The sequence below is a fragment of the Heterodontus francisci genome, chromosome 18 (assembly GCF_036365525.1).
Source record: "Heterodontus francisci isolate sHetFra1 chromosome 18, sHetFra1.hap1, whole genome shotgun sequence".
Lineage (NCBI taxonomy): Eukaryota > Metazoa > Chordata > Chondrichthyes > Heterodontiformes > Heterodontidae > Heterodontus > Heterodontus francisci.
In genome coordinates this window covers 89,538,904-89,562,326 of record NC_090388.1, presented here as the reverse complement: position 1 = coordinate 89,562,326, position 23,423 = coordinate 89,538,904, and the positions used below count along the sequence as shown (strand labels likewise).

The window sequence follows — 23,423 nt, the reverse complement described above, 5'->3', positions numbered from 1 at the left end:
GTCATAGATGGCGTCTCTGATATAGGCCCACTTGGTCTCTGCATCCCCTTTAGGAGTGTTCTGAAGGGCTTTTTCAAGTGAATTTAGAAACTTATGTAACAGCTGTGGATGAGAAATTCTGCTAGTGTTGATATGCGGGTGGCCCTTCTGCTTGGAGTGATGCAGCTTCTTTGGTTTGAGTCTAACCTTGCTGCACACCAGGGAGTGGTCGGTGTTGCAGTCCGCACTGTGGAAGCTGCGTGTGATTTGAACGCTGTTTAAAGAGGCTCGCCATGTGACGATGAGGTCCAGCTGGTGTTAACGACGTGATCTTGGGTGCCTCCACGAAACCTGGTGACAAGGTTTAGTGTGAAAGAACGAGTTGGTGATGCAGAGGTTATGATAGGAACACAACACAAGCAGTCTCTGTCCATTCTCATTCATCCTTCCAATGCCATAGCGCCCAAGGCAGAAGGGCCATGAATCATGGTCGGCCCCAACCCTGGCATTAAAGTCCACCAGCAGGAACAGGCGTTCGGTATTGGAGATGCTACTAATGATATTATGGAGTTCCTCGTAGAACTGGTCTTTAGCTTCATGTGGGGAGCAGAGTTTTGGAGCATAGATGCTGAGTAGGCCGGGGCGGTGAACAGTCGGATGGACATGATGCGTTCCGAGCCATTTGAGGGTGGCTCTATCATGCTGAGCAAAGAGTTTCTGATGGCGAAGCCCACTCCATGCTGTCTTGGTTCTTCAGGATCCCTACCCTGCCAGAAGTCTTGCTCTCTTAGAGATCCGCTCGCAGGGAGGCGTGTCTCCTGAAGTGCTGCAATGTCCACATTGAGTCTGCTGAGCTCGTTGTTAACGATGGCGGTCTTCCGAGAATCGTTGATGTGTGTAAGGTCTTCCCACAGGCCAGGACACATAGTTCTGACGTTCCAGCTTGCAAAACGAAGGGCTGGTACCTTCTTTCCTTTTTTGGTTGTGCTGTTTGGTGCAGTGTTACAGTCCACTTGTCGGGCAATGACCCTGAGCTCCAAGCACCCATTGAAGCAGGTGGACTGTGGTGGGACAGAACCTTACTGACCGGGGGCTGCCCGGTTTGAGGCGGGCAGTAGCTGTCCAGTGAGATGCGATGACCTCTCCCACTGACAAAGGCAACCCGTGGCGCCTAATCTCTATGCCAATTGAGCTGGACTAATAACCCGTAACTGCTGCCTTCCGTGTTGTTTTGGTCATTGTGAGGCGACTATGGAATGAGCTCTCTATGGAGCATGCCTGGGCGGATGTGTGGAGGTTGTGAGTTGCCCAAGCGTCAAAACCCCCCTCTCGGCCTTGCTGGTGGGGACCAAAGGAGTGCAGAGCGTGACGTTTGGCACCGGTACGGCTGCAGGAACTGCCGGAAACATGCCAAAGGTGACACATGACCGCCTACGGGGTTCCACTCCGGATTTTCTGTTAGGGTTTACTCCTTTAGCCTTGGTCTCACCCAAGACACCCACAAGGCAGTGGGGTTGTTGGGGGTGCGAGGGGGGGGGGAAGGGGGTGGGGGGGGAAGGGGGTGCGAGGGGGTGGGGGGGGAAGGGGGTGCGAAGGGGTGGGGGGGGAAGGGGGTGGGGGAAGGGACCCTATCACTTAAAGATTATCCACATTGCGGCCAAAAGTAATGTGTCTGCAGATGCTTTGTCTGTGATCTAACTTTGCTTTGAGTTACCCGAGTGCAAAGCAGAACTGTATTAGCTACGGGTAAAGAGTGAATGAATGTGAAAATATATTTTAATATTTTTCATCTATTTTTTCCTCACACTTTGTAATGAAATGCATTTAAAAATGGTGTTTCATTCTTCCAAAGGTGGTGGTATTACGAGTGCTTCCATTTTTTCTTTGTTAAATTTTGAGGGCTTGTGTTTTAAAACTTTTTTTTTTTGAAAAGAGTTACTGAGAGCTTGCTTGAAACCAACAATTACTGCAAGTCATGTGCTTTGAGCAGTGAAAGGCAGAGACCTTGGTGACCTGGGGAAAGACGTTTACAGAGAAGTGACAGGTCAAGATTTATGGGGGTTAGGAAGCTTGACTCTTGAAATATTGTTTTGCTTTCGCTGTGGACAGGCAGTTGGAATATGGACAGTGTTTTGAAAAGGAGTTTAAAAAAAATCAACCTGCCAAGGACAAAACCCCAACTCAGCCTTTTCCAGCTCCTTGAAAAGCCCGTCAGTTTTTCCATCTCTTTGAGAAGCTCTTAGAAGCGAGTGTAAGAAATAGAGAAATTGATGCTGCATTCCTCCTGAAAGGCCTGCTTGAAACCCCTGTTGCTGCATTTCTCCTGAGAAACTGGAAAAACCTGCTGGATAAATCCTTGACGCTGCCTGAACAATTTGCTCCAGTAAAGGATCCCAGTGACCCATCACCATATACCCGGATGCCAGAAAAAAAAAGGACATCTGACATCTTGCCACATCTCTTCCTTTCTTCAAGTATTTGGTCAAAGTATTCGTTTTTTTTTGTAACAGAGATCGAAAGATAAAATTACTTATCGGTTAATGTGTGTGTGTGTGTGTGTGTGTGTGTGTGTGTGTGTGTGTGTGTGTGTGTGTGTGTATGCGCGCGTGCGAGAGAGAGAGAGAGAGGTGCTAAGTTAAAAAGGGAACTTACATCTGTGTGTTAATGCTTTGCTTCGTTACTGGTTAAGACTTGTGTTATAATGAACTTATAATTTTGTTGTTTATTAAAGAAACCTGGTTGACGTATTTAATTCTGGAGAAAAAACAAATGATTGACCGTATCAGTATCTGGGTAAAAATTTAAATATATGTTGTGACCTGTGGAGAAGTGCAACGAGAAAGAAAAACAGTGCACTCCTCCCGCCTCAGTCGTAACACTACTAAACGATCATCGTTAAAATTCTTCATTCCTGTTATCCTCATAAATCTGCTCTATACCCTCTCTCGTGTGATCACATCTGTCCTGCCGATGTAATATGGTGATCAGAACTGGAGACAGTATCTAGCTGTTCTAGCATAACCTCCCAGCTCTTCTGTTTTTTGCCTCAGCTAATAAAGGAAAGTATCCTGTATCTCTTCATTACCGCCTTCTCTACCTGTTCTGCTACCTTCAAGGATCTGTGCACAGGTCCCTCTGTTCCTCTACACTTCTCATTATCCTACCATTCACTGTATTCCCTTGCCTTGTTTGTCTGCCCCAAATGCATGACCTCACACTTCTCCAGACTGAACTCCACTTGTCACTTTTCTACCCATCTGACCAGTCCATTGATATCTTCCTGCAGTCGACAGCTTTCTTCCTCAAGGCCAATTTTTGATTCATCTGCAAACTTCTGAAGGGGTTAAGTAGCAACAAATTGAGTTTTAGAAAAGCATCTCAGCAGAATTTGACAGTCAGGTTGAGAAAAGAAACACACATGCTGCTAGGAAAAAGGTCAAGATTAGGGAGCGAAGGTTGGAGCCGAGACCTCGAGGCCACTATTTCCGTGGAAGGTTGGTGTAATGGGAAACAAAGTGATAACAAGCTCGGGATGGAGCCATCTGGTATGTGTATTGATAAGACTGAGGATGTGTGTTCATTGGAATGTGTAATCAATCACCATTGTTTTATAATCAATCATATCAACCATCCATTGTTTGAACACATTACATAAGAACGGTATAAAGTTTGTGCTCCTGAATGTAAACTAGAGTATTACCTCGGAATACCCGAGGTGGTATCTCTCCCTGCATACGCTTGAATAAATCGATTGAACCTGTACCTCAGTCGCCTTGTGTGGTAATTGAGTTGTCCCACAACAGTTTGGCGTAGTCGGCAGGATACTTGCATCGGACCATCGGCACGGCACTGCAAACGGGTGAGTATATTTCTTTGCCACCCATAGTTAGGGCACTAAGCTTACACGAGTGAAGGTCCCGTCAAGTATTCAAAGAATCTGAAAGACGACTCAGGTCAGGAGGCGCACCGGGTGGTAAGGAGGCAGAACCGCACTGGCGGGACAGTAAGTCAGAACCACTTACCGTAAGTTATACCGAATGTAGAGCCGCGCTGGTTGGGAGAGTTATGGGGGATAGGGGACCGCGCTGAGTGAAGTCAGGAAGCTAGCAAAATGTCAGATAAGAAGTTGAGTAACGAAATGTTTTCCCACTGGGGCCCACAGGGCAGAGCAACATAAAAGACTATGTTTTTAATGAAATTTCAAGTGAGTAAAAACAAGTTACTGCATCTTTGTTCAAGCTTGCATGAATGTGTGCTGTGGAGCTGAGTCGTTAACTCTTTGTTGCCCGGCTTTAATGCTGAAAGCATGAGTCCGTTAGTTTTTCTATTTTTATACATATATTTTTGTGGGAACCTTGAGTCATGTTTTGGGTGCGAACTAGTTGAACCTAGTGTGTGTTCATTTCAATCGGGACATGGAATTTGACACACATTTTGGTACTTTGAATTCATAACCGATGACAGGAAACAATTTTCCAAGTTCGGAATTGAATAAGTGTGAAAAGTGATTGCTGAGTGTATTCACTTCAATTTAAGATTGTGCGCCCAAGAATGGGAGAGAAAATTGAGTTATATTTTAAGTTAAAGTTTTATTTTTATTTTAAAGGTTGGTTTTGCAACTGTGAAAAGGCAATGAATAATTTTCTGAGAGATGAGCTTCAGCCTTGAAGGTCTGATGATGTCTAGCAGTAATCCAATTTGAAAACGCTGCTTTAATTGGACCAAAGTTTAAAATCTGTTCTTTTTTTTTGCGGTTTAAATTTAGGACATGTCTTATTGACTGTTTTTTAGTAGTAAATGTCAGCAATTGAATATTGCTTTAAGGGAGAGAAGGACAAACAAAGGAGATACGGGAAAGATTGGAAAGTTGTGGTGGCCACAATGAACTTTCAAGTTTATTTTGTCAAGTTGAGGGAGTCTTTAATTACAAAAGATGCTAAAAGTTTGAAAACAATTGGAGTTTAATCTAAAAAGCTGTCTTCCCTAATTGAGAATGCTTTCCTTTGAAGTTGATAACGTTACTCAAGATTTTGTTGTTTTAAACCCTAAGGATATCAAAAGAATTGAAAACAAAGTTTAAAATGGAGTTTTGTTCTTTGTCAATCGCGAAAGTTTGTTCTAAAAATTATGTAAAGTGACGCATCTGAGAATGTTTGGCTCCGCCCCCTTGGAGACAAGCAAAGAAATTAACCCCACTGTGGCTTGGATATGATTAGTTTTAAATTTCTAAATTGACATATAATTGGACAAATTAACCCATTGGGCTCAGGGGCACAGCCACAACGGATTCGTTGTGTGTTTTAAGCAGGTGACGGCAGGTTCCAATGCCACATGAGAACGGAGGCTACAGCAAGAGATCCAGACGCTTTAAGAATTTAAGAACATAACTGCAGACAACAAATGTCACAGAATCTTTATCAATGAGACACTTGTCTTTAATGTAAAAAAAAAAGACATGCAACACCACCAAGTCTGGGCATAAGGAATTGGAATCGATAAACAAAATTAAATCGATATGAGTGGTTATTTAAAGGGAAATTTATCTGACATTTAAGAGGACAAAGTTTTAGAAAACAAAAGAAAAAGTCTCGGTGGTTCCCAAGTATAAAAACAAAGTTTATTTCGGGGAGATAGTAAATGGAACATTAACAAAACCTGTCACTCCAGCAACACTGTTCTTTGAATTTGGAATAACTTGAGATGTCAAAATAGAGTGTAATTTAGCAAGTTACTTTTAAGAAATTAAAATGTCATCTAAGATAGAGAAAAAAACAAAATATGGTAATGCCTGGAATCAAATGGGAATGTTTGATTTCTGTTTTAAAGCATTATGCCTGCACAGTTTCTCCAGGGCTCATGAATGAAATAGAATTATAATTAGTGGGAATTGGCAATTAGATCTGACTGATACAGGAGCTAATCAGAATTCAAACCATTAACTTAATACAATGTAGAATTTCCAAGAAGCCTAGAACTTTCCAGTGAAAGTCAGGAACGTGTAAATGAGATTGGTACTTTTCTATACATTTGTATCCTTGCCTATGAGTTTTTTTTTTAAACGAGAGCTACATTTGAAAGTTTGGCCTCTACCCGAGACATCAGGACCCTGCAGGGGGAGTTAAGCAAAGATCTCAGACAGACACTACCAGCCCTCCCGACATTTTGATCTTTTGATAAGATCACCTGAGAGTTGAGAATGTGGCATGATATTGGGATAAGTGTGCAGATGCGATTTGTTAAACGGAGAGCAACTGAACTAATGATAGGAAGGGTGATGAGATTGCCAGGAATCTGACGCAGCAGGTAGTGAGGAAGCAGGACCCGCGAGAGAAAGGGTTAAAATATTTGTGAAGGATCTGTGCAGACAACTGCATCAGCTGAGGCAGGAGGTTAGAGATCAACAGATCATACAGGATATAGAAACGGATGTGAAAGAGAAACAGGCAAAAGGTGCCTATTGTGGGACACAAAGTAATGATAAAAGTAATGCCTGAGAAACTGGGATTTGCGCCTTGGTAGATAGGACCTCATGAGGTAATAATGACCAGTGACACCTGCACCTGTGTGGACATGAGGGGGAAGGGACGCTGGAAACACTGGACACAGCCGAAACAACTAACTGACTAATTTTGTTCGGCAGAATTTAATCACGGCTGACCAGTGACGACTGGAAGGCTCATTATATCTTACAGAATGTTATTCACAATACTGATGCTCCCAGGACTGTGAATCGGCATAGGTTCAACTTGTCAGGGGACAAACAGATCATACCACAATAGTCAACAGACCTCAAGACCATAGGGATCAACGAACAGAACACTGACGCCAAGGACACAATTCACAGACCTCCCCCCTACCCCCACCACCACTTGCCTAACACTAAACCCTGGGCCGGAGAATGGGCTAGTGTTAACAAAGACTAGTAAGACTTTGTATGATAATGTACAACACAAGCTGGTACCCATTGTCCTTAACATTTCTGACATTAAATTACCTCACTTGTGCCCGGGGGAAGACCTGGAAATTGTACGAGGCATTAATTGAACAAGTGATGGCACAGGCATCGTGGTTCAACAAAAGGGGGGCAGCCAAGAGGAGGACCCCTCACTCAGGGGAGGTACCGATGGAAGGGGAGTTTATTAAATGATGCTGCCACACTATTTAACACGGGAACTTCAGTCATAAATTCGATTGACTTTGCTGTGGTGGACCAAAAGGTTCAGACGCTAAGCACCCAACTTAAAGTAATCCTCAGACTGAGACAAAAGATCCAGAGCGGACAGTTTGATACGGACCAAAACCTGACGCGGTTAGTTCAGGATTTGGTTACGGTACTTGAGAGTCACGCGTGGACCATTAATGAATAAATTGGCGAGGGGCGTAACATCTCAGAGGATGCGGTTAGGAACGATGTCTGCAGCACCTATAGATCTTGGATGCCTGAGCAGACTCAGGAGAGCTTGAGACAGCTCCATGAGGGTGAAGTTCTCCTGTGGATATCAAATACCCATTGTCCTGTCACCAGAACCAGGACCTGACGTAGCCAGTTCAGAGGTTTAACACGTGTGTATAAAACTGATAAGAAATGTATGTCAAAAACAGCCTATTGGTAGGTGTGGTCTTGGCAATCCCAGCTATACCAGAATCAATACACAGTAAAACCCTATACGAAGTAGATAACATTGAGGTAATAAAGGAAGATTATTACCTAAGATATCATAATACGCCGCGAGATGCAGTAGAAATAGAGGGGGAAATGATAGGTACTACTTTAGATAAATGTAGTATAGGAGCCTCTGCCATGGTGTATCCACATCCAATATATATATATATATATATATATATATATATATAACTAAAGACGTAAAATGTGGATTTAACACAACAGTCAATTGTATAATGGAAGCTATACAGGCAGTAATGGAACCGACCCACGTTGCATATGTGAGAAAAGGAGATATTGTCTGACTATGACACGACGAGAATATCAGTACAGACACAACCATCCTGTCCCATAACTAATCATGCGGTGTGTCTACACCCACAGGTACCAGCGAGGGTCGGCAAAGTAGAACTGGTGGAGATATATAAAAGGGAAACTGTCAACCTGCAGGTCACCGAGAGAATAAAGGAAAACCTCACACAGTACTCGAGACAGTTCTCATACTCTATCCACCACACACCTCACAGGCACCCGTGTGGGGTTACAGCAGGTACATAGGATATATTATACATTACAACAACAAACTAAGGCGCTGGAAGAAGAGGTCAAAAAGATCAATGAGACCACATGGTGGGAAGATCTGTGGAATTGGGGTTCGAACATACAGATACCCCCTTGGTTCAGGATCATCTTTCACACCTTGGTTATTGCCCAAGTAGTGATGGCTGTATATTTGACTTGCTTAGTCAACAGGGTCAGGAAGACACACAAGGAGAAGCCAGTAGTATGGGAACATGGGAAGTCGGGGATTTGGAAAGTAGGTTGTGAGCCCTTACTACAGTGCCGACCCATACAGACAGCGTGGTCAATTGCCTTTGCAACATTGGAATGTGTAATCAATCACCATTGTTTTATGATCAATCATATTAATCATCAGTTGTTTGAACACATTGTATGCTAAGAACATAGAAACAGAAAAATAGGAGGAGGCCATTCAGCCATTCGAGCCTGCACCACCATTCAATACGATCATAGCTGATCATCCAAACTCAGTACCCTGTTCCAGCTTTCTCCTTACATCCCTTTAGCCCGAAGAACTATATCTAACTCTTTCTTGAATATATTTAATGATTTGGCCTCAACTGCTTTCTGTGCTATAGAATTCCACAGGTTCACCACTCCCTCCTCATCTCAGTCCTAAATGGCTTACCCCTTATCCTTAGACTGTGACCCCTGGTCCTGGACTCCCCTGCCATCGAGAACATCTTTCTTGCATCTAGTCTGTCCAGTCCTGAACGGTATATAAGTTTGTGCTCCTGAATGTAAAGTTAGAGTATTACCTCGGAATACCCAAGGTGGTGTCTCTCCCTGCGTACGCTTGAATAAATCAATTGAACGTGCACCCGAGTCGCCTCGTGTGGTGGTTGAGTTGTCCCACAACACTTCAAAATCTACATTTGACTCTAAATCATTGATATATACCATGAAAAGCAAGGGACCCAGTACTGAGCCCTGCAGAACCCCACTAGAAACAGCCTTCCAGTCCCAAAAACACCCCTTGACCATAACCCTTTGCTTCCCGCCACCAAACCAATTTTGGATCCAACTTGTCATTTTCCCTTAGATCCAACGAGCTCTTACTTTTCTGCCACACAGTACCTTGTCAAAAACCTTGCTAAATCCATGTAGACTACATCAAACATACTACCTCCTATTGACCCTCCTTGTTAGCTTCCCAAAAAATGACCTAGACCTTGATGTACTGGGCACAATTTCAAAGTTTGCAGATGATACGAAACTTGGAAACATTGTGAACTGAGAGGAGGATAGTGCAGAACTGCAAAACGACATAGACAAGGTCGTGGAATGGACAGACGAAGTTCAATGCAGAGAAATGTGAAGTGATTCATTTTGGTAGGAAGAACATGGAGAGACAATATAGAATAAAGGGTACAATTCTAAAGGGGGTGCAGGAGCAGAGGGCCTGGGTGTATATGTGCATAAGTCATTGAAGGTGACAGGACAGGTTGAGAGAGCAGTTAATAAAGCATACAGTATCCTGGGCTTTATTAATAAGGGCATAGAGCAAGGAAGTTATACTGAACGTGTATAAGACACTAGTTCGGCCTCAGCAGGAGTATTGTGTCCAATTCTGGGCGCCGCACTTTAGTAAAGTCGTGGGGGCATTGGAAAGAGTACAGAAAAAATTCATGAGGATGGTTTCAGGGACGAGGAATTTCAGTTATGAAGATAGATTGGAGAAGTTAGGACTGTTTTCCTTGGAGAAGAGAAGGCTGAGAGGTGATTTGATAGAGGTATTCAAAATCATGAGGGGTCTGGACAGAGTAGATAGAGAGAAACTGTTCCCACTCATGAAAGGATCGAGAACAAGAGGGCACAGATTTAAAGTACTGGGTAACAGAAGCAAAAGTGACACGAGGAAAATCTTTTTTTATGTTGTTAAGGTCTGGAATGCACTGCCTGAGAACGTGGTGGAGGCAAGTTCAATTGAAGCATTCAAAAGGGAATTAGACAGTTATATGAAAAGGAAGAATGTGCAGGGTTACGGGGAGAAGGTGGGGGAATGGAACTGAGGGAATTGCTCTATCAGAGAGCCGGAGCAGACATGTTGGGCCGAATGGCCTCCTTCTGCACTGTAATTATTCTGTGAAAATCAAGTTAGTCAGACATGATATAAAAACAGAATGCTGGAAACACTCAGCATGTCTAGCAGCATCTGTGCACAGAAACAAAGTTAACAATTAACTAATGTCTGATGAAAGGTCAGAGATGATCTTCCCTTAAATCCAAGCTATCCTTTATTAATTTGTGTCTTCCTAAATGACGACTTTATTGTCCCTCAAAACTTTTTCCAATAATTTTCCCATCATTACTCAACAAGCACGTTGTGGGGGGGTGGGGGGGCGAAGGGCTGAAGCCCAAGCAAAAGAATAGAAAACCCATAGGTACAGGGACTGGCCTAAGTACTAAGTCCCTTCATGGAATTGAATCGTAGATCCAAAATCTGGGCCTGGTTGGGGGTGGGATCACAGGTCCAAAACATGGTTGGGCGGGGTGGGGATGGAATCACAGATCCAATACAGGCTTAGGAGGCAGGGCAGGGGGGGCATGGCAGAGGGACACAATACCTGTAGGTGGCAAACAGCAAAGAAAGAGGACACTGCAGGACCATAGTTCTCGATCTATGCCTTGGCAATTCCCCTTTCCCTCTAATTTTGAGTTTTTTTGTGCAGGATGAACACAAGGAATTTACATTCAAAATAAAGCTACTAATCTAATCCTGCAATTGGGTTCTCCAAATAAAAAAAACTAACAGCTGTCCCTTCACTCAGCCCATGGAGTAACTGCAATACCTTGTGCGGAGGCTCTTTGTGAAAGTAAGTGGTTACTTCTGCTTCAGGACCCACCAGGGCCAAGAGATGTTGAATCTTTTTCCGATCTTCCAACTCCCTACAATGACCAAATTTGTACAAAATGTCAGCACATCAACAGACAGGTTTTAGCTTATCTGCTCAGTTACATTTTCAACAAGATATGGGTAGCACTAGTGAAGGATGTGAGGCAGGCCAAAACAGCACTGGAAGCCAAATCTGTGCAAGACTTTAGCCAGGGACGGTATTTACTGCGGCAGATTTGAAAGGTGGAACTGGTGCTCTTTGGGATGGAGAGGATAGCAGAAAGCTGAGGATGTAAAAAGTCTGCTTTAGCATCATTTGAAAACTTGAATGAAAATTAACAATGGCATTTACTTTTAACTACAGTGAGAAACTCTTCACCAGCACCGACTAAATGAACACCAATTACATCTGGTATATGATGCCTCTATTCACATCTCCTACTAATTAGATGAGTATTTTGCCTCAGGTACATTGCAGTACTGCTTTTCATAGAGCTTGTACTTCACCCATTGCAGCCATTCACTGGAACCTTGCTTCCTACCTGATTTTTAGCCGGTCATTTTCAGCATAGAGTCTCAGTGCATGCTCACGTTCCTGAAAGAGGTAAACCTGCATGTCACCGAGTGCTTTCTGTAGCTCCTCAATCTCCTCTTCCCTCTGCCGCATCTCCCACTGGAGTTTATGCTGAGAAAATAAGAGTCCAATATTCCACAACTTAAAATATAAGACGGGTTTGAGATCAAGAACAAAATCAGCAACACCAATTGTGAGTTAGCTGAGCATGTTTCCTACCGTGGTAATTAGGGAATGCTTATCTATTCACAGTGTAACTATCTTGACATTTTGATTTCTCTCATGAGGCTCAGTGTCTCATACCATCACATCTGCCACTAAATCTTCCATTATTGACTTTGAATCACAGCACAGGAGGCGGCCATTCAGCCCTTCATATCTGTTGGCTCTTGGAAAGAGCTATCCAATTAGTCCAACCCCCCCGACTCTTCTCCTCAGAGCCCTCATTTTTTTTTCTCCGTTCAAGTATATAGACAATTCCTTTCTCAAAGTTTGTATTGAATTTGCTTCCACCACCCTTTCAGGTAGTGCATTCCAGATCATAACTTGCTCCATTCTTAATACTTTTGTTTGTCTTCACAAAAGCAGGGATGAAGCAGATATTGTAGTTAAGGAGAAGTGTGAATTATTGGATGGTATAAACAGAGTGAGAGAGAAAATATTAAGGAGCTTAGCATCTTTAAAAGCAGATAAAATATCCCAAATGGAAGCAAGGGAGGAAATAGCAGAGGCTCTTATCAGTAGTTTCCAATCCTTTCCAGCTACAGGTGAGGTGCAGGTAAAATGAGGACTGCTAATAGAGTCATACAGCACAGAACAGGCCCTTCGGCCCATCATGTCTGTGTCGGCCATCCAGCACCCAACTTTTCTAATCCCATATTCCTGCATTTTGCCCGTAGTCCTGTATGCTATGGCATTTCAAGTGCTCATCTAAATACTTTTTAAATGTTGTGAGGGTTCCTGCCTCCACCACCTCTTCAGGCAGTGTGTTCCAGATTCCAACCACCCTCTGAGTAAAAATATTTTCCTCAAATCCCCCCTAAACCTCCTGCCCCTTACCTTAAATCTATGCCCCCTGGTTCTTGAACCCTCTGCTAAGGGAAAAAGTTTCCTCCTATCGAACCTATCAATGCCCCTCATAATATTTTACACCTCAATCATGTTCCCCCTCAGCCTTCTCGACCCCAAGGAAAACAACCCTATCCTTTTCAGCCTCTCTTCACAGCTGAAATGCTCCAGCCCAGGCAACATCCTGGTGAATCTCCTCTGCACCCTCTCCAATGCAATCACATCCTTCCTATAGTGTGGTGCCCAGAACTGTACACAGTACTCCAGCTGTGACCTAACTCACGTTTTATACAGCTCCATCATAACCTCCCTGCTCTTAAATTCTATGCCTCGGCTAATAAAGGCAAGTATCCCACATGCCTTCCTAACCACCTTATCTACCTGTGCTGCTTTCAATGAGCTATGGACAAGTACACCAAGGTCCCTCTGACCTTCTGTACTTCCTAGGGCCCTACCATCCATTGTATATTCCCTTGCCTTGTTAGTCCTCCCAAAATGCATCACCTCACACTTCTCAGGATTAAATTCCATTTGCCACTGCTCCGCCCATCTGACCAGCCCATCTATATCTCCCTGTAATCCAAGGATAATCTCCTCACTATTGACAACACCAATTTTTGTGTCATCTGCGAACCTATTGATCATACCTCCTATATTCACATCTAAATCGTTAATGTACACTAAGGGTCCCAGCACTGATCCCTGTGGTACACCACTGGTCATCAGGCTTCCAATCGCAAACAGCTCTCGACTATTACCCTCTACCTCGTGCCACTAAGCTAATTTTGGATCCAATTTGCCAAATTTCCCTGGATCCCACAGCTCTTACCTTCTCAACCAATCTCCCATGCGGGACCTTATCAAAAGCCTTACTGAAATCCATGTAGACTACAACTACTGCCTTACCCTCATCGACACATCTAATCACTCCATGAAAAATTCAATCAAGTTACTTAGACACGATCTCTCCCTGACAAAGCCATGCTGACTATCCCTGATTAATCCCTGTCTCTCAGAATTTTTCCAATATTTTCCCAACCACTGATGTTAGACTCACCGGCCTGTAATTACCTGGTTTATCCCTGCTACCCTTCTTGAATAATGGTACCACATTCGCTGTCCTCCAATCCTCTGGTACCTCTCCTGTGGCCAGAGAGGATTTGAAAATTTGTGTCAAAGCCCCTGTTATCTCCTCCCTTGCCTCACATAACAGCCTGGGATACATCTCATCTGGGCCTGAGGATTTATCCACTTTTAAGCCCACTAAAACAGCAAATATTTTCTCCCTTTCAACGCCCTTCCTCCCTTTAATGTATCATTGTTTAAAAAAGGGAGAGACTGAGAAATTACAGGCCAGTCAACCTAATTGCAGTGATGAGCAAAGTACTGGGAAAAATTGAGGGACAGTATAAGTTATCATTTAGAAAGGCACAGATTAATCAAGTTTGCATGGATGTGTTAAGGAAATGTCATGTCTAACTAATTTGAAAGAATTTTTTGAGCAAGTAATAAGGAGGGTCGATGAGGGTAGCGCATTTGCTTAATCTGCATGGATTTTGGTAAGCTTTGATAGGGTCCCAGATGGCAGAATGGTCAGGAAAGAAAGAACCAATAGGATCCAAGGGAAAGTGGCAAGCTGAAGCCAAAATTAGCTCGGTGACAGAAAGAAAAGGGTAATGGTCGATAGGCGTTTTTGTGACTGGAAGGCTGTTTACAGTGGGGTTCTGCAGAGCTGAGTACTGGGTCCCTTGCTGTATGAGGTATATATGAATGATTTGGACTCAAATGTAGCGGGTATGATTAAGAAGTTTGCAGATGATTAAAAAAAACTGGTCCTGTGCTTGGCACTAAAGCAAGAAAACTAGACTCCAGGAAGATATCAATGGACTAATTAAGTGGGAAGAAAAGTGGCAAATGATATTCAATCTGGAGAGGTGTGAGGTAATGTATTTGGGGAGGACAACAAGGCAAGGGAATACACAATAAATGGTAGGATACTGAAAAAGCGTAGAGGAACAGTAGGACCTTGGAGTGCATGCAGATAGCAAGACAGGTAGACAAGGTAGTAACTAAGGCATTCGGGATACTTTATAAGAGCTGTGTATTAAACAGTAATTAAGCCATAGCTAAAGTATTGTGTACAGTTCTGGTCACTGCATTACAGGATGTGATCACGCTAGCGAGGATACAGAGGAAATTTAGGAGGATGTTGTCAGGAATAGAGAATCTTGGCCATGAGGAAAGATTGATTCCAGCAATTTTTGTTTTTGTTGGATAACCTGGTGCGGTTTTCTTTGGAGCAGAGAAGGCTGTTGTGGGGGGAGATTTCATTGAGCTGTATAAAATTATGAGGGGCCTAGAAAGAGAAGATAGGAAGGACCTATTTTCTTTATCAGAGTGGTCAATAACCAGGGGGTACAGATTTAAAGTAATTGGCAGAAGGATTAGAGGGAAGTTGCAAAGTTTTTTTTCCACCCAGAGGGTGTTGGGGGTCTGGAACTCACTGCCTGAAAGGATGGAAGAGGCAGAAACCCTCATCACATTTAAAAAAAACTTGGGTACACATGCCGTAACCTTCAGGTCTACGGACCAAGAGCTAGAAAGTGGGATGAAGCTGCATAGTCCTTTTGTGGCCAGCATGGACACATTGGGCTGGATGGCCTCCTTTTGTGCCATAAATTTCCTATGCTCCTATGTTCTGTGTTTCTATAATTAAGGATAGAGTGACCGAGCACTTATGAGAAATTTGAGCTGATGAGCAAGCCAACGTGGATTTCTAAAGGGTGGGCCAAGTCTAACAAACTTAATTGAGTTTTTTGAGGATGTAATTTAAGTAGTTGACAGGGGAAATGTCTCTGGATATAATTTTCTATAGGACTTCCATAGGATAAGGCATTCAATAAAGTTCCACATTGCAGACTGTTAGCTAAAATTAAAGTTCATGCATTTGAAGTCAAATTATTGACCTGGTTAGGAGATTGATTAGGCAGTCGAAGGGAGTGAGGATAATGGGTATGTTCCCAAATCAGAAGGAAGTAACTAGTGGCCTCCCACAAAGATGTGTTATCGCACAATTAAATTATTCATTGTATTTATTAATAGCTTACATAACACAAGAGTATCCAAGTTTGATGACACAATGATTAGTCTCATTGTAAGTACTGTCGATGGGAGCAACAAATTAAAAAGGAACATTGATAAATTAAGTGAGTGGGCAAAACTGTGGCAGATGGATTTCAACACAGATAAACGTTAGGTCATCCATTTTGGACCAATAAAGAATAGAACTGAGTATTATATAAGTGGTGAAAAGATAGGCACTGTGGCGGGCCAAAGAGATTTAGCGGTCCTTACAGAAAGATCACAGAATGTAGTAAGTCAGGTATGTAAAAAAAAAATCAAAAAGGTTTTAATGGATTATTAGCCTTTACAACTTGAGGACTAGAATATTTTGCTGTAGCTATACACAGCCCTCATTAGAGCACATCTGGAGTACTGTGTACAGTTCTGGGCATCATATCATAGGCAAGATATCCTGATCTCGGAAGGACTGCAATGTATGTTCAGCAGAATGTTTCCAGGGCTCCATGGGCTAGACAATAAGAGATAACAGACTAAATTTGTATTTCCTTAAATGTCGACGGTTAAGCCATGACTAGACTGTTTTTTTTCCTGGATTTTGATAGGGTAAGGAGAGAAACATCCCAGTTCTTTAGCCTCTCCACACAACTGAAGTCCCTCATCCCTGAAACTATCCTGGTAAATCTCCTCCACACCCTCTCAAAAGTTTTGGCATCCTTAATTTACAGGTCATTGTGTGTGTGCGTATAAAGACGTTTCCCCTGCCTCTTCCCTTTAATTACATCTGTACTTCTTACGAAGGGTCCATGCACGAACGTCAGCTTGTCTGCTCCCATCACAAATGATTACTGACCCAAGTTTTTTTTATATAGCAATTTCTGTTTCAATAAATCCGAGCGTGTTTTACTGGCTAGAATCAAATCAAGGAGGTCTGATGATCAAGTTGAGTGACAGGAATACACTGGCTTATGAAAATACAAAATTAAACACCATGGATTTTCAGACCAACAAGGCAGCATTCTGGGACCTGGTCTGAACTCCCCAATTCCAAAGACAATAGGAAGAGCATTGTGACTCCTTGTGGGAGTGGGAGGGAAGAGTGGGAGGGAATAGTGGTTGGGTCACACTGTGGTCACTGGCTTCAAGACAACCAGCATATTGATGGGATATTTGAACTAAGTGGATTCTGTGTCACACCTTGCTATCCAAAGAGCCTTGTCATGCAGGTTTGCAATTCTCCAGGGAATTGTTGATGATTGACAAGCAACTTGGCTTACTAAAGGAGCTGGTCATACAGAGCCATTACTGAGCACGATGATTCTTCTCATTCAGCTCCAGATTATGCTGTCCTCACGGACAGGGAGAGCCAATCTGGTAAACTGGTTTAAATCCCAACTGATTCCTTACGCATGTGGAGAAGGCTGAGGGGGAACCTCATTGAGGTATACAAAATTATGAAGGGCATTGATAGGTTAGATAGGAAGTAACTTCTTCCCTTAGCAGAGGGATCAATAACCAGGGGGAATAGATTTAAGGTAAGGGGCAGGAAGTTTACAGGGGATTTGAGGAAACAAATTTTCACCCAGAGGGTAGTTGGAATCTGGAAGGCACTGCCTGAAGGGGTGGTAGAGGCAGGAACCCTCAACATTTAAGAAGTATTGAGTTGAGTACTTGAAATGCCATAGCATACAAGGCTACGGGCCAAGTGCTGGAAAATGGGATTAGAATAGTTAGGTGCTTGATGGCCTGTACAGACATGATGGGCCGTAGGGCTTGTTTCTGTGCTATGTGACTCTATGACTCTAAAAAGGTAATCAATGACCAGTTCATTAGTTTGGGGTGATAACTGAGGAATGATATGGTGACCAGGGTAGAACCCCCTACTCAGAATAGTGCCATGGGATCCCTGACATCTACCTGGACAGACAGACAAGGCCTCAGTTTTAATGTGCCATCTGAAAGTGGAAAATGGAATTTAATACAGAGAAGTGTGAAGTGATGTATTTTGCAGAAAGGATGGGGACAGGTCATACAGATTTAATGGCACAGTTCTGAAGTGTGTGCAGGGACAGAGGGACCTGGGGGTTCATGTGCACAGATCTTTGAAGGTGGCAAGCCATATTCAGAGAATAGTTAGCAAAGCATATCAGATCTTTGGGCTTCATGAAGAGATATGAAGTACAATAGCAGGGAAGTTATTCTGAACCTTTCTAAAGTTCTGATTCAGGTACAACTAGGAGTATTGTGTCCAGTTCTGGTCACCACACCTTAGGAAGGATTTGAGGGTCCTTGAGAGGGTGCAGAGGAGATTTACCAGAATGGCGATAGGTTGAGGGATTTTAGCTGCAAGGTTCAGTTGGAAAAGCTGGGGTTGTTCTCCTTGGAGCAATTTGGTTGAAGGGAGATTTGATAGAGGTATACAAGATTATGACAGGTTTAGAAAAGCTAGAGAAAGAAAATCTGCTCCCATTAGCTGATGGTACAAGGACGCGGGGACGCGATTGAAGGTTTTAGACAAGAGATGCAAAGGGGATGCGAGGAAGAACTTCTATTTGCAGCGAGTGACAATGCCTTGGAACTTGCTGCCTACAAGGATGGTGGAAGCAGAGACAAGGGGTGGAATCTTAGGAGTGCCATGACGTTCCCGACAGCGGGTCCAGAAGTTGTTGGAAACTTCCGCTCTCGCCGCAAGTCCCGTTTCCCACGCGATTTAATATTTCAATTAGCCACGTGGTGATGGTCACGGGGAACACATGGGATCATGCGACGGGGGCAGCCTTTCCTGGTGGAACCCGTCACTGCCCCATGATCGCCACAGATATAAAACATTCTGTGCTTGTAGCCTCAAGGATCAGCAGCCTTCCTTTCATGTAAGTATCTTCAGAACAACTTAGTTGAAGCTTTCACGGAAATCAAAACGTTTTTGTCTCCATTATTGTGTGAAACTCACAAACAACGTCCTATCATTTATTTTCCCTCCAGCCAAAGTGAACCAAATGGCAGCTGGCAGGCAGCGTGCCGCCCCATGGTTCAGTGATCCTTCCCTGCAGGTTCTCCTCCAAGCCATCAGGGAAAGGCAGGAGGTCCTCTTCCCTGCAGATGGAGTGTGAAGACCCTCCTGCCTCACCAAGGTGGCGTGGATGGATGTAGTGGAGGAGATCTCAAACAGTGGGTAACTTAGAATATGGGTGCAGTACCACAATCAAATCAATGACTTGTTTAGATCAGCGAGGCTAAGTGGTCCTAGCGAGGCTGCTCCATTGATTTCTCCCATGGCTAGGTGTTTTTAAGGCAGAGGGTATGCAAGGAATGTAGTCGACTGTGTGAGCAGTCTTGATGCCATTAACTAAATGAAGATTGGCATTATTGATGTAATTGGATGTGTCATGCGAAAGCCAATGCAGAATGAGTGATGTCGATGCATGTATGCGGTGGTTTAGATTTAGATTTAGAGATACAGCACTGAAACAAGCCCTTCGGCCCACCGAGTCTGTGCCGACCATTAACCACCCATTTATACTAATCCTACACTAATCCCATATTCCTACCACATCCCCACCTGTCCCTATATTTCCCTACCACCTACCTATACTAGGGGCAATCTATAATGGCCAATTAACCTATCAACCTGCAAGTCTTTTGGCATGTGGGAGGAAACCGGAGCACCCGGAGGAAACCCACGCAGACACAGGGAGAACTTGCAAACTCCACACAGGCAGCACCCAGAATTGAACCCGGGTCACTGGAGCTGTGAGGCTGTGGTGCTAACCACTGCGCCACTGTGGTTTGCGATGCATCATCTTCCATGCCATTAAAACTACACTGTCTGTTGCAGGAGCAACGAAGCTACAACCAGTGTGAGCGTGCTAAGATGAGAGGAGGGGTCCCTGACATCAGGCTGCTGACCATGGCTGAGGAGGATGCCTCTGAGATCGTGAGAGAGGAGGGAAGCAGGGTAAGGCGAGGTGGCGAGGCAGGAGCCACAAGTCGCAAGGATGAAGTGCCATTTCTGCTCTTGCAGTGATATGTGGAAACTGAAGGAAATTATGTGAACTCATGTGAAGCACATAGAGCCTCTGTTTGTGTCTCCACTGCAGGTGCCTGCACTCAAGTAGCAGAATGCTGGTGGCCCAAGAATCCTCCTCTGGGGAGCAAGAAGCAGTCAATGTCCCAGAGGGTGCACCGTCGCCTGCCTCTTCAGCCTCCGCCAGCGCAGATACATCCGCACAGTCCACGGGGGGGGTTTAAGATTAGAATCTGGGTCACAGCTGCTGTGCACAATATAGACACGTCCCAGTAGCTGAGGGAGCATGTGCCAGCAGGTCCCCTGACAATCTAAGGGCTGCTGCAGACGAGACCCCTGCTCAGCCCCACACACATGATGATCCTCTGCTTGTTGCTACAAGATGTCTGCTGGATGCGCAGCAAAGCCACGTGGAAAATGTCAGAGGTGCCCGAGGTCATGCGTGGCTTAGCACGTGCTATGGAGGAATCCATGTAAGCCATGACATCTGCCATGTCCCAGGCACTTGAGTGTATGGCTTTCTCAGTCGATTGCTCGGCGAGCTCCAAGGCGAGTCTGGTTGACCATTCAAGCTATATGCTATGTGACCTACAAGCTATCACTGTTGCTGTGGGCGCCATGCAGTAGAGTCTAAGCAAGAGGGGGACAAAGAACCTAGACCTCCCTCCAGGTGCTCCTTCCCCTCAGGGAGACAGGCAGGTGCCATCGTGCAAACAGACAGAGGAGGAGCGCATGCCAGCTCCCCCAGGGCTTCCTCTCAGGACACCCCAGGGAAAGAGGAGTCTCGACATCTTCCCCCACCCGCCTGACACTGACCCCTTAGCTCCAGCAGGCTAGCACACAGAGGATACTCAAGCACTATGGCTGTCGACCCTCAATAGGATGGAGCCATCAAGGCCCCATTCCTCCAGAGGACACCCACCATGGTCATCCACAGCAACGGGGTAGCACACTGAGCAGACTGCCTCAACCTCAGCTGCTAATGTTGAGGTAGTACCTGGACAAAGTGACAGGAAAAGAAAATTGAAACAGTTTTGAGCATGAAGGTGGCACGGGTGATGTTGAAATGTTCATGAATGCAAAGATGTATTCAAACATTTTTCTTTGTAACAAAATTTGATCCACTCTCAGTAATGATTTGCTTGGTTACAGATGGATACAAAGATGTTTTCAGGAGGCCTACGGCAGGAACGCAATGAAGCTTGTGAAGCATCTCAGCAAATGTCCAGTGTGCATATCTCATTGGAATTTTAGTCTTCAATCTTCAGTGATGGCTGTTATTCTGTTGTTGATTATTAACTTTTTCCAATACTGTCATACCTTACTTTTGTTTTCCACGGTCATAACTTAATGCTGCTTGCAGTGGTGTGTGGTCGCATTCAATGTAGACCATGAATGATTTCAAATGCAAATCACATGAAAGTACAGCCATGCTTCGTTAAGAGATGAAGACCTCAAGCAGAAGGGAATTTCTGTGGGGAATTATGTTTCTCCTCCCAACATTCCTTGATGATGTGACTTATTGTTAGCTGAAATGTGCATAAATTAGGCTCTCTCTGATGTCCCTTGCGTCTCTCCCCATGGCCCTCATGTCAATGATGGCATTGTTGCCCTCTTCCTCAACCTCTTCAGTCATCCTCATCTAAGAGAGACTGGTGTTCCTCCAGCTCCTCCACCTGTCGTGTCTAATTGCAAGGTAGCGCCAGGCACAGCAGACTGTTATTCATTACACCCTCTGTAGCATGTACTGAAGAGCCCCTCCAGACTGATCAAGGCAACGGAATCGCATTTTCAGCATGCCAATGATGTACTCAATGATGGCTCTGGTGGATGTGTGTGACACTGTACCTCCTTCAGCAGTGCTTTGGGGATGACGCACTGGTGGCAACCATATACAAAGTGGGTAACTCTCGTCACTGAGGGATCCTTCTGTCCACTTTGGCTGGTTCCTCAAAAACTGCTGGCAGCTCGAAGTTCCTCAAAATGTAGAAGTCAAGTCAGCTCCCTGGGAAACGTGCACAAACATGCATGATCAGCCGCCTCTCACAAACCAGATGCACGCTTCAAGAGTGGAAGCCTTTGCGACTAACCAAGACAGCAGGCTGGTGTCAGGAAGCTCGAATGGCCATGAGTACAGTCAATCACGCCTTGCACTCTAGGAACGCCAGCAATGGCAAAGGCTGCAGACCTTGCTGTCTGGCTGTTCTCGTCCACAGGTAAGTAGATGAAATCACTAGCATGTCGAAAAGGGCAGGTCACCTCTTCGATGCGCCTGTGAGTCGCAGACTGCAAGATACTACATATGTCACCCGTTGATCCCTAGTAGCAAAGAAATTGAGTGCAATAGTAACCTTGAGAGTAGGTGGCATGGGTTTCCCAACAGAAACAAGTGGCTGCAGGTAATGCTGAAGGATTGTACACATTTTTGTTTCCATTGCAAGTCATATCTTCATGCTTCTCTGGCATTACCGCTCAGACATTTGAAGGTAATCTGTCCTTGTCCTGAAATGCGATGACATGCCGGCGCCCATTTTCGATAATGTCTTTCTTGGATGGTTTCACCCTCTTGTGCTCCTTGCTGCTCCTGTTGAGGCCTCATCCACTGATCACCAAGATCCCTTCTCAGTCTCTCCCTCTGCAAATGTTTGCATGTTAAAGGACAAATTGCCTGTATGAGACTCATGTCTTTGCAGCTTTTCAATCATTGAGAAGTGTGTAAAACCATCCTTCTGCCTCTCATCAGAACCATGAAAGTCATGAGCAGATCGCTATTGTGTGTCTAACATTTGCATGCACCTGGAGATCCCACCCACCATCTGCCAAGCAACTTGCATTCCTTAAATGGACACGTGGTTTGTACGATTATTCTTCCAGAAAGTGTTGTGTCTGCGAAACCAGGCAAGTTTGTCCACCTCCTAACCTCCTCCTGCCCCCTCACACAGTGAGAGAGAGAGACAGAGAGAGAGTATTTTAAGGGAGTACAATCAGAGAGGAAAAAAAGCAAAAGAGTGACATCACAGAAAAACCATAAGTTCATTGGTTGGCAAGTAACTGCTAATTTGAATTACCTATTCTAAGTTGATTTCAGATTAAAGGTGAATAGGAGAAATATTTCAGATTAAAAAATTTAAAAAAACAAATTAAAATCTAATTAAATAAAATAGAGATGCAGGGCCAGGCGATGTGTTGTACCTGCATGATGTGGGAGCCGGTTGACCCCATTGTGGTTCCTAGCGACCACATCTGTAGCAAGTGTTGGCTGTTCAAGGATCTCCGGCTCAGAGTTGATGGACACTACAATGGGGAAAGACCACAGTGTAAGGTTCCCCCACCAAGCTGGACTGAGGGGCTGGATCCATGGGAAATCCCTCGAACTGTATCGTTAATATTCTCAATTGCTGTAAATGTAAAACTGTAATTGACATGACAATTGTGAAACGCAAGGGTTGGGAAGAAACACATGACAGTATTGAAGGAAACTGATCTCCCTTGCAATGTTTGTATTTTTTGGTGCTGTTTGGAAACTGTTTGGCAATGTAATTTTTACAGATTTTTATGAATAAAGTATATTTTGGAAAAAAAAAAAGAGTTGATGGACACTACGACACATCAGGGA

The 23,423-nt window shown here is 44.2% G+C and overlaps 1 protein-coding gene across 8 annotated transcripts in view; it reads right to left on the bottom strand.

The window, feature by feature from the left end:
• Nucleotides 1–23,423, bottom strand: part of ccdc77 (coiled-coil domain containing 77) — a 204,209-nt gene that overhangs the window by 166,207 nt on the left and 14,579 nt on the right. For all 8 annotated transcript variants that reach the window (XR_010976902.1, XR_010976903.1, XM_068051115.1 and 5 more), the window contains exons 3-4: nucleotides 11,603–11,745; nucleotides 11,017–11,113 (exon numbers count right to left, since the gene is read on the bottom strand). Coding sequence is in view for 6 of the 8 variants with exons in the window: in XM_068051115.1 (XP_067907216.1) it covers nucleotides 11,017–11,113; nucleotides 11,603–11,745 (240 nt within the window). In the remaining 2 variants the exon portion in view is untranslated. The remainder of the gene's footprint in view (nucleotides 1–11,016; nucleotides 11,114–11,602; nucleotides 11,746–23,423) is intronic.